Source organism: Ptychodera flava, chromosome 13 (genome assembly GCF_041260155.1).
Source record: "Ptychodera flava strain L36383 chromosome 13, AS_Pfla_20210202, whole genome shotgun sequence".
In the NCBI taxonomy this organism is placed as follows: domain Eukaryota; kingdom Metazoa; phylum Hemichordata; class Enteropneusta; family Ptychoderidae; genus Ptychodera; species Ptychodera flava.
The window spans coordinates 9,857,177-9,869,544 of NC_091940.1; the positions used below are offsets into that span (position 1 = coordinate 9,857,177).

General features: G+C 38.3%; 1 protein-coding gene across 3 annotated transcripts in view; it reads left to right on the top strand.

Annotated features, from left to right (window-relative positions):
* Window positions 1-12,113, top strand: part of LOC139147361 (interferon regulatory factor 8-like) — a 35,849-nt gene extending 23,736 nt beyond the window's left edge. For all 3 annotated transcript variants that reach the window (XM_070718423.1, XM_070718422.1, XM_070718421.1), the window contains exons 3-9: window positions 497-674; window positions 1,787-1,869; window positions 2,518-2,593; window positions 3,408-3,596; window positions 7,967-8,221; window positions 8,665-8,887; window positions 9,629-12,113. In XM_070718423.1, coding sequence (XP_070574524.1) covers window positions 497-674; window positions 1,787-1,869; window positions 2,518-2,593; window positions 3,408-3,596; window positions 7,967-8,221; window positions 8,665-8,887; window positions 9,629-10,097 — 1,473 coding nt within the window. In that variant the 3' untranslated portion in view covers window positions 10,098-12,113. The remainder of the gene's footprint in view (window positions 1-496; window positions 675-1,786; window positions 1,870-2,517; window positions 2,594-3,407; window positions 3,597-7,966; window positions 8,222-8,664; window positions 8,888-9,628) is intronic.
* Window positions 12,114-12,368: the final 255 nt, after the last annotated feature.

Sequence of the window (12,368 nt, forward strand, 5' to 3'; positions counted from 1 at the left end):
GTATGCGGCTGAACGTATGAAATTTTAATTCTAAAATTTTTGGCAAAACATTAGAATGGATAAGTAACAAAATAAAATGCATAGTTCACTCTTTGAGTGTAATTATTTATGTTACTCAGAATGTTAACTCAATATTGTTACTAAATTGTCTTTTTGAAGTCGTACGTTGAGAAAGCGTTTCAGAAATGCTCTCACTAAAAATACATTTTTTTCCTTGGACGTATTTGAACCAGAACTTCTTAATGGATACAAAGAAGGAGTATTCACAACCTTGACCGGGTGGCACTGTCTTCGCATTGAGAAGTTTGTCACCAACATGCCATTTATTTTGTACTCCGGGTTGAACAAAAAGGCAACTCATTGAGTACTTTCAGATTTTTTTTCCAAAGTGATCCCTTTCAGCGATTTTAAAAGGATTCGTATATGAACCAAAAGATTGCAATATTGGCGATTCTTCTTATAAACGACTTTGTTCTATTCCAACCATTAAATGCAGGCCTGGTCTTTGCATACTGGAAAATATCGAGAGGGAGTTGACGATCCTGACCCGGCTATGTGGAAAACGCGTCTCCGAACGGCTCTGAACAAGCTACCCGATATTCAAGAAGTGCAAACTAAGACCCAGCTTGACATTCCTGAACCGTATCGGGTTTACAGACTCTTGCCAAGAAAACGTAAGTGGGATGTGTTTCATATATGAGCAAGCGTCATGCACGCGGGCGTGGCTGACACGTGCTTATCATCTGATTGGACACACGTTTTGCACGCATGCGCTTTCTTGTCGCTCAGTCACGATTTTCTTGGTGACGTCTTGGACTTTCGCAAATATAAAATGGCTCTTTGTTAACAAGTACTATTTATTTATGAGTGACTATAAATAAAGCAAACAGTTTGCGATTCGTGACCGAGAACGCACAAGAAACAAAATTTGTCGCCAAGTTTGACAGCTTTCAAGGAATATTCTAGAATAGAAAACGAAACTGAACAAAGATTAGCGCACTAGCAATTGATTGATCCTTCTGACGTCCCATTAAAGATCCAATCAGTGTAAATGAAACAGGATTGGGTAACAATATTACTCCCGAATCCAGTCACCCTCCTCTTGCCTTTTGGGGTTTCTGTACTCTGTTGGTCTCATGGTACCTCCACTGGGACTCCTGGGGACTATTGAAAGTGTTCATGTATTGTAAATCGCTTTAGTGATTGACATGAATCGCCGTCTCGATTTCATCAACATTCTGCGTGTCAGATCGTACTGAATCAGAGTGTGATTTTTATCATCTTAGTAAATTGCAAGGGATGGCCATGGAAAAAAGTCTGACATCCTACTTTAAGACTCATTTCTAATAAAGGCCACAAATTGGTATCAAATATTTAACACGATTGGTACTAATTTGGGATAATTGGATGGTGAAAAAATGTCGATTTAATCTGCTAATGTAAGCTCATCTGCTTTTCATTTTAAGTTACACACTTGTTCTTATGAGTAAATTATAATATCGCAACATTCATCTATGGGGCACCTAACACTTTTGAGAAATATGAAAAATATAAAGATAAGATCCAGTTATCCCAAAGTAGATCCAATCGTGTTATTTCAAACCCCTAAAAAACAAACAAAAAATCCAACAGTGGTTAAACCATTGGAAACTTTTAATGAAGAATTCGCATTTTTTAGTATGTCTGCTTCGGCAGTAGCTTCTTCGACGTTTTGAATCACTTTTATTTTGTTTTCAGTTGCATTCGTGTTTTAAAATTTGAAATCTGTTTTGTGTTTTTCCCGTAGCGTCGAAGTCTAGTCTTAATCAGGAAAGAGACAACGCCAACGACTTGAATATGAATATGAACATGAACATCAAAATAAAAAAGGTAGGTCGACATCCCTTTCAATGAAAACACTGAAGTTTCTATAACGGTATACACGTCTAATGACGAATATAATAAAAAAACAAAGCAAGATGTTCTCAAAGCAAACAGAGAACAAACAAAAAACACCTTCTTAGATGTTTCGGTCGCCATGTTCACCGGGAATGTCGAAGGCATCTTCAATCGTTTCGTCAACCCTTACGCCAACAGATTTAAGAACAACCCCTACATGACTACTGGGTGTTTCATTAGTTAGATATCTGTAGATGGAAATTTAGAACGAAGGCTCATGGCGTTACCAACATTTGATTCTCAGAATTTCCATTTCCGTTATTCAAGGTATCTTTCTCTGACTCGCCCATATCATAAACATTGCATGGTAAAATAATACCATGTACATACTTGTCCCTACATTTAGTAACTATCTTCTTTAAAATGTTACTACTTTTTAGATTAAGCATGTTTTTAAAGTTAAACATACGGCATACAATATACAATACGGCGTAGTTTAATTGCTTTGAACCGTGCCATCTTCACATGTATAACCGTTAGTAGGCGACACTCAGTTCATGTTCACCATTGTGTTCTCGGGAATAAGTGAAAAACCACATACACTGACCTATAACTTAATTTTTTCATCGTATCTTGTAGGAATACCCGGTCATTCCTGGAGTCAATCACCCGCCGTATTCGCAAGAGCCTATCACAAAGGGAACTTTCAATATGGGTATGTACAAAAGTTTCTGTAGAACAAACGCTTGGTGGCGATATTGTCTTTACCGTTGTCAGGGCTGAGGCGAACGCGCACTCGACTGCGGCCAAGAAACTTAGTCTAACAACTCGTTCAAAATGACATTAAATCGAGTAGGACACAAAATTGGACGCGTGTTTCAAGGATTGTTATCTATAATCGATAAATATTATAAAAGAGTTCGAAGAAAGGACATAAAACAACTCACGATTAACCTGACTTGAAATAAGGCTTTGGTCAATTTCGTCTAGCTCCATCAAGACTTCGGGTTTGAGTGGACCACCAGTTTTTGTTTTCATAACTACTTCTTCCATGAGCAAAGGGGAGACTTAATGAAGGGATGACCGATTGATCGATTAGGGAAAGGTTGTCAGATATTGAGGAACTAGGGATCACCGTGCGTCGTACGCACCTACATGTTTTTAAGAAAAAAGTTATTATATTTGTGATGTTCCACACTATACTATTACAAGTTCTTCAGTGACTGGTAACAGATGGCAAATATCAATGTAGAGTCTGACAGAGTCAAAACAGACAGACTCGACTTTCAGACCGAGTAGAGTCGTTCACTTAGCAATGTGACGAGCGCCACCAGTTGGTTAAATTACAGGTATAAAACGTGGGCAGTTGTATGGACACCGATGACTGCTACAAGTTTCATTTTTCCTTACGACCCAAGTGCACACTCTGTAGCTTATTTCACTCGTAACGTCGTCCATTGCATGCCTTGTTGAGGGAATACGTTGATCCTCGGAAAATATTAGAATATTGCTGTTTGATTGCTTTACAGTGATAAGCCCGCCACCACACAAGACAACGGTGGATGCCTTTACCATGCCGCCAGAAGCGTCAACACTTGACGACCTAGATGGAATCATTCGTAGTGATCTTGAGGCAGCGCACGATTCTCCCCAGGCAACAATGACAATGGCACCAGACTTCCACGGTACAGCAACGGAAACCTGGTCAAGATCGTCAGGTTAGTGATATGCATATAATTTCGTCAACAGACCAAGAGAAATTTGAGAATTGTTTCTTCCAATCGACGCTTCTTCTCCCGATATTTATAATAATCTTCAGATATTTTCTAACATATTGCCAAATTAGATGTAACGTACTACACATTTTCTCAGATATTGATAGACTCTTGCGTTGTTGGGCCTTCGTTAATAAATTATAAATAATTGACCATGTTCATCCAGTTGCCTACATACTTACAGTGAGTAGGCGTCTAAGGGACTGGTCAGTTTCTTCAGCCTGGGGGGGGGGGGGGCGGTGGATTCATGGGGGGGGGGTCACCCTGTTTTTGACTTTGGTGATAGGGGGGGGTCACCATGTTTTTGAAATGCCCAATAGGGGGGGTCAGTGTGTTTTTGAATTTTGACACAGGCTCATCATTGCCTAAAATGCTAGTGTCAGCCACAAAATTCATCATTCAGTTGTATTTTTCGGCGCGCCCTTCGGGCGCGTAACTTTAATAATCAGTCATATTTTTCAGCACGCCCAACTTTAACATATCAAGCATACATACATCAGAGATATCTGTATGTTCAATATTTTCAGCGTGCTCTTCAAGCTCATTACTTTAATATATCATACATCTTTCAGCATGTCCTTCAGGTGCATGACTTTAATATACAAGGCATATATATCAGAGATATCAGGATGTTTCATATTTTTTGGCGCGCCCTTCGGGCGCCATACTTTCAGAGATATCTTGATGTTTGCTAAGTGAAAGTGTACCATTATGAAATCTGCATTTCATATGAAAAGGATGACAAATTCCTGATACTTTTCTGTTCTCTCTGTGAGAATTCAGTATGAGAAAGCAACATGCACAAATATTTCACAATATATATTTGATACAGTGACTTATTTTAGAGATAGAAAAATGACAAGATATCTTTCCTTCTCATTGATGCAATTATTTTCCTTTGTTTCATAGGTTTTCTGTAGAAAGATGCTTTTTATGAACAAAATAACAGTTAAAAAAGGCAGTTTTTGTCATTATTAGCTGTGCTTTTATGGTTTCAATGTTACACAAGAAAAGGTCCTCTCAGACACTGTACACATCAGATTTGGCTAAAAAAGCTCTCTATGGCTCCTCAGTAGATTTAATTGGATGGTTGGCAAGTCTTAAAACCCATCAAAGTTTTTGATTCACTGCTTTTTCCTCTTTGATATTAATGATTGACATCCATTTCTGTACAACAGTTCAGGACATCTGGTTAAGCAGAGGAAGTGTGAAATACATTCACAGCTCATTCAAAATACAGCTCATTCAAAATGTACTGTATTTAAACTTTAAGATTGCCACTTTGAAATTCCTATCTTACAACTGACATGTCAACAATTTCACTAAAACATAGAATGACTATTTAAAATATAAATATATGTAAAATGTAAAATATAATATATATATATATATATATATATATATATATTAATATATATATATATATATATATATATATATATATATATATATATATATATATATATATATATATATAATTTATGTCCATCTTTTGTTTTACCTTTGTCGCGCCCGGGGGGGGGGGTCATCCTGTTTTAGAAATTTGGAATAGGGGGGGTCACCCTGTTTTCAAAATTTGGAATGGGGGGGGGTCAGCCACTTTTTGACGTCGGCAAAAAATAATCCACCGCCCCCCCCCAGGCCGAAGAAACTGACCAGTCCCTAATCTCATAAAATAATTTTGAATTTGTTTTCTCGTCGTAAATTTGAAAAAGGTCGCCGTTTCTTGGTAACCTGAAAACACAATTCGAGGAACATTTTTTCTCGGGCATTATGGATAGCGTTGTCTCAAAGATTGTATCTCCATAGTTGCAATAGTAGCTGCACATACAGAGCCAGTATAATAATTTCAGCATTTTCTGTACGAAGAGTATAACGTTACAATTTGCCATGACCGTACAACAAATGCCTATTTGAACTGCATTATCTGAAATAGCGCCAAACGCAATTGACTATCAGACCTCACAAACATTCGAAAAGATCTATTTGAATTTAATAAGTTTGATTATAAATAATATAAAAGGGAAATGGTCGACACCATAAGCAAAGGACATAGAAAATGAAATAGTGCGTGAGTTCAGCTCAATAGATAGACTTTGATCGTGCCGACTTAAAAATAAAGATACCATCCAAGCTCCTTACTCTTACCATGATTTCTGAGAAAAACAAATGTACAGAGTTAGTCCCACTTAGGTATTTTCACGATAACTAGTACAGGACACATATTTGAAGTCAAAACCTTGAACCAAGTCTATCTATACTCGACGACTTATCTGTCGACAAGTTGCTTTTTAACGTAAAAATACCCGGTCATTTCATTGTAAAATACCATCCATTTTCCATTCATCCCAACAATAGCAAATATAGGGCAAGTTGTCTACTCTACTCAGAAAAGTTTACATCGCATTTGCATTCACTATATGATATTACGTCGCAAGCCACTGGCTTCATTGCGGCAACGGTTTAAGGGTGTTACCACGGGGTTTTTGCTCAGCCGCACCGTAGCGTAGGGAAAAGCGACAACGACCTATACAAGAAAATTGCACCACTACTCTGTCCTCTAACGTTCCTAAGAAAATCATGCATACAGAAAGACAGTTGGTCAGAAAGACTCGAAAAATTTTATAGTATATTATAGAATCATTCAAGAATGATTCAAGGTAGAATACGCTTTCGGGGACAGATGTTCGGAATATCAAAACTTTTAGAATACCACAATACTTTTCTGTTATACCGAGGCTAGTTTTGAAGCTCATGGATTAACTCAAGATTTCATCGCTTAATATTTGTGAATATCAAAAATTTAATTTTCCCCATGGAGTTAACAAGGATTGGTGGCCAATTTTAACTTCAAGAGTCGGCAAATATTAGACAGTTTGTTTCTCTAATACTAAATTTTTGCATGCTGACCCCTGATTTTCATTCTACATATCGGAAGGGAACGGTTTAAAGTTTCCTGGTGGAAAGTTTCAGCAAAATTTAAGCCTTTCAATTTCGTGGCGCTAACTGCCGTAAGTGTGTTCCGATGAATTATTCAAGAAATTTCGACGATCCGTAGAAACGAAAGAAGGAGTTAGTATTTTGTTGGGGGCGCTACTAACCATATGTTAAACTGCCCATGGAGGACTGTGTGCTGCCCCCACAAACACTCCTATCGAGCTCTCTGCCCATCTTCAGAAAATCGAAATGGTTTATCGACCTGTGTTGATGTGTTTTCGGAAATTATTCACATGGAATATCGCCATCAGCATTCTAGTCGCACTGAATGCACTGGTGCAAATGGTAAAGGGGATACCACTGACGGCTCTGGAAACAGATTAAACAGGCACAGCATACCATTTTCCAACAATCTTACTGTTTGCTGCCGAAAAAAGTTATGGTTGCCGATTGTTTTCGAGTTCGATCGTCAACTGCTAGTATTTGAAGGATTTAGCTATTAGTTTCGCCTTGAGAAGAGGATAATAAAATTCTAATTCTGTGATAGTATTTTCTTGACGACGATTAAACATCGACAGTACGTTAATAAATAGACCCCTGCTTCCAAAAATAGGGATTATATCGATGTCAACTCCGTTAAATTTATTTAAAAGGCTGTCATTTAGTTTCAGATAGATTAAGTGTAACATATTTGTAAATCGGCAAATACATACAATTATTAACGAATTTACCAAAAAAATTGTGCTCACAGAGATTGAATGGTGTCGATTTTAAAGAGGTAGTATCTATTGATAAGACAAAGTGTTTCCCTGTATCATAATATCTTTGATGATATACGTCATGGATTCTTACAGAATAAAACAAACAACGACCCAAAAAGATAGCCTCCGTATCCTTACTCATCACGTTAATACCAAATAAGTTCGACAAAGCGCTAAAATTTATTCGTAATGTTGACGAAGTGATCAACAGAAACACTAACCATGCTTTTCTTAAACACTAGGCAGGTAATCGAACTGTGACTATTTGTATAAATGTCACGGAAACGGCGATCGCATCCTTGTCAATCCAGTATCGCGTCCTCATCGCTTACCTTCGAAATCTTTTGTTATCGTGTAGGGTTCATGCACTCCAGATTTTCCCGTCAGTATTCAATGGCGCCCTCATCTCTCGCCTGAAATCTTTTGTTTTCATGTAGGTTCATGTCAAGATATTAGCAGTGTCATTTACAAATCAATTGGTTCAATTCCCTTCTTCAATTATATATCAGTCGTTGATTTACAAACATGTTAATTTGAAATCAATCTCATAACTCCATGCACAAATCTGGTGTCTAAATTAACCACATTTTCAAAACCATTTTCTTTTTTTTATAGATTCGTCAGGATCGAACATGAGTGATCACTGGGGCCAGTCGCCTGACAATCTGGTGACTACAGTGACTTACGGATCCCCAATGAGGCGAACCATTAAGCGTTCATACAGTGATGAAGAGCAGTCCGAGTACAACATCAAGCGGCTCAGGATAGATTGTTCATTCTCTCCTTGCTCCAGTTCTGACAGTGGTAGTGATAGTGATGTGGACAGGTTCAACTTTGATTCCCCTATCAGTCCATCCAAGCTGCCTCCAGGTAAGTCACTTGTCTACTTTGCTAATCATTTGCACATTCTATTTCCATTTATTCTATCGCCTCTCCAAAATGCACAGTCCATACTTTACTTGCTTTGCTTCGGGCCCTAAACGCTCCGTTGTAGTCGTCTACATTTACAAGAAACTTATGTATGGAGTCATCTCCATGGGAACAGATATATCAATAATTGTCAGAACACTGAGGTCAGGTTTATCAAACGATACAGGTTTATACAGGTTGAGGTTTGTGAAAGTGAATTCTTGGCAATCTTTTCAAAATGAATGAAAACAGGATATCATAGCCTACATTTTAGATTCTATAGTGCTAAACGAAAAGAAGAAGTTGAATATATGGAAGGCACAGCCACTAGTCGCGCATGTTTTGTAATATCTCGCTGCTAGTTTCACATATTCTAATATTGCCAACTTCATTTCTGTCTTCAGAGCATTACCTGCAGGTCAAAATCAACTACCGATCTGTGATGGCGTCTGAGTACCGAGTCACGTGTCCCAGGGGATTCCAACTTTGTCGTGAAATCGACATGCATCATCCCCCAAGTCACTATGATAGCTTCGAGAAGATCGCCTTCCCAGCATGCTCTAGATGGTGTTCAAACGACAAGCAGTCGCATCTTACTTCAACATTACTAGAGTACATCGAAGGCGGGTGAGTAAATGAGTACCATTATTTCCGTGTTTTCCAAGTCTCGGCGTGCCATTTTAGGCCAATAAAAATTACGGCACTCAACAAAGAAAACGTCGAAAAAAATATCAAAAATATAACATACAACAATTTCCGACCGACTTAACTTATTTTCTGGGGCCATTTTACAGGAAGCACATTTTGAGTTTTGCAGTGGCCCGGTGCCTGACCTCATCGTTATCGGTTATTGTGGCTGTGTCTCGGTGACAAAGCAGAGAGTCTAATTTTAATCCGAACAGTGCGTTTACTGTGCAAAAAAGCATTACTGCTATTGATATATGCATTTTGTGGATGCCACACATACGCAGGCCGATGCATATTGCCCATCAGTAATGTAACAGGCGAGAGGGAACGCCAGAGTTGTTAAACAACAAAAACAATGTTTATTTGACGGCAGCTGCGACGCTGAATATTTGAGTAGCAAGTGAGGGAACTGACATGTAACACTACTCTCAGTAAGCTGTATTGGGGTCGTTGATAGATGATAACTGCAGTTTTGTTTCAGAAACATGATGGATGATACTGACATATTTCTCCAATATTTTAAAATTGTTATCAGACAACACACTTAAGATGCACTTACACAGTTGCCCCTGTCTGTCTGACGATTGTAAAAAAACCAATTAGGGATTTTAAAATGTCATAGATGCAAGGTAACCACAGACATTTTAGAATTTGACTGATTTTCTCTCCTGTCTTCAACAGTGTGATTGTGGAAACAAGGGAAGGAGGGGATGTTTATGCCACAAGACTTTGCAGGACCGTCTTCTTCTGGAATACCTCATCCTCAACTGACGAACCCAAAAAGCTCCCAAGGAACGAGAGGGTGAAGATTTTCGACAGCAGACAATTCGATATGGAGCTGGAGAACCACTTACACAACGGACTCCCTAAACCGTCGCCGCCACATATCTACTTCGGCGTTGGACAGAGGTGGAACATGGAGTGCCCACTGCGAAATAACCTCATCTCTGTGACTGTCACGCCGCTGAGGGCGCTCGAGAAGCGTCGCGTATACCCGCTGTTGTCCGAGCCTGTCCGTAAACCTATCGACCGGGGAGATATCGAACTGCCCTCCGGCTCACCTCCCTCAACGCCAACGACACCTCTCACTCCGTGCAGCGAGTTCAATCACATGGCAATGGCGGTGAAAGCGATGCAGACTTGCTCGTGAACGTGAACTTGTGAACAATCTGAACTTCAGTAGCCCCGGGCAAGAAAGTTGGCGTCCGTGGATATATAGCACGTTTCCGAACGAGAGATGGTGAAAATGCGTGGCGGTTGGCTACCTTTGTACAGAACCGATGGATGTGGACTCTGGGTACTGTATTTCTGCCAATAAAACTGCATTGGTATTAAAAGACCCTTTCAAACCAATAGCGTCAATTGACAATCAAAGAGTTCTATTGACGTCATGCGGATTAAAATCAATGTGGATTTCATTTTATAGAACTTCGATCATTACTTCATGTCCATTGTTTTTTATATATAGTATCACTTGTAACTAACAACCATTTATTGTCCTAAGATTCGACTTTATATTGTCAATCTTTATATCTGTCAATTGTAAATCACACTCTTTTGAGAATAACATGTCCTATTAATTTTTTGTGCATGTTTTTGTAGACTGTAAACGATTTAAGGCATATTTCAGTACATAGCATTTTATAGTTGACACTTTTTGGAGGTTTTGAAGTTTATTCTAACCACAGTACATGATTGCAATTCAAATAGTAAAGAACAATTCTATGTTTGAGTTTGTCTTTACCTTCCTACAAAGATTTTCTCTATGTTCGACAAGGTCGCACAGTTCGTCAAATTACTGCCTTTAACATTTAATAAGAAAGTTTTGTGAATCATATTCACATTAAATTTGCGTTGGAGTCCTTTTAACAAACAATGATCGGTATGATGAACAGCCGTTGACACAGTTTTAGTCGTACAAACGAAGTCAACCTACTAAAATTAAGGCAACCGTGAATTTGTTCGTAAATTAGATTTAATATATAGAAAAGTGACCTTTTCGATTTGTCCAATGTCTATGCAAATACCGACAATCAGGATGCAATCATGGACTTAAAATATGTAAAGAAGCACTATGCTCTCATTCTAGTCTTGTCCAAAATGTATAAAATCACAAAAGCGTATCACGCTACTGTCGAAAGTGGCGACCGGAGTCAACTAGGAAACAAACAAGGTATACCGTAAAATATCACGGTCACAATCCCACTAGCCGTGCATTTATGGTGCTGGACCAACCAGTGTATTTGTCTATATACACGCAGTATAGTTTATAAATGCTTGATCATAGTAGCATGACCCGTGTTTCTTCCCCTTTTTGGATTTTTGTAAAAAAGACGGAACTTCCGAAACCATTCATCATTTCAAGTTTACTGGGCGCGGCGTCGGTGATGACGAAACCGAAGCTCTTGTCAGGATTTTGACATGTTCATTGAGCAAAACATTTTGACAATATAGGCTATCAGGTGCTATATATTCAAATAGGCGTCTGTTATTTAGGCATTTGAAATTTTGCTCAATGCACAGTAATAAGCTTGAACAGGTTCCACCTTTGTATGTGACTACACTGGATGTTTGCTATACTGTCCGAGGCTTGCTTGGACGTAATTTTAGCAGTGCACAGTTACATGTAAATCGAAACAGAATATCGTCAAACGATCATATTTTCCTTTTGAAATTAAGTATTTCTTTTTTACGTTCTAGAAGTGGATTTTAAAGATAGTCACTGAGTGTCGGACGTGTAGGTCGCAGTTTGTTTTTTTGTTTCAAGTAAGCTACACCATACAATCCCACAGTCCATTCTGTTCAACTTTCTGCTTTTTTAAGTTCATATTTTAGATCTGTGAGAGTCCATCTCTTTAACGATTTCTATGCACCGACCTTCCAAGTACCATAAGAAAAAACACACTGCATACAAAGAGATAAAATAAGACGTCGTTCACATTGAACTAGAGCAGTACTTTCTAAATGTCATTCTTTATAATATTAGTTTCCCAAAATTTATTCCGTCATAACGGACAATAAATCTTTATTTTTTTGAAATGTATTTGAATTGTCTTCCAGATTTTAAACATGATATATTCAGAACATTACGAGCGAGTAATAGATGCTTTGTCTTTCGAGTATGTAGTACTTTTTAATTGAAGAATAAAGAGAAGAGGATTTCAAATTTGATTTTGTATATATATTTTTAAGAATAAGGGGTTTGCTGTAAATGTTTTGCGAACGTTATCATTTGAGCCACAAATTTCAAAAAATGGTCGATTTCTGGTTGCAGTGGTTCTGTTTGCACGGTTTGAGCCACGGAATGCAGAAATCGGATTTGCCACTTAACAAAACATTGAAAACCCCCGATTCGTCCTGTACGCATGGTTGTTGCTGCTGTGGTAAAGATATTTTCTTTTGCATGGTAATATCGTTTTCC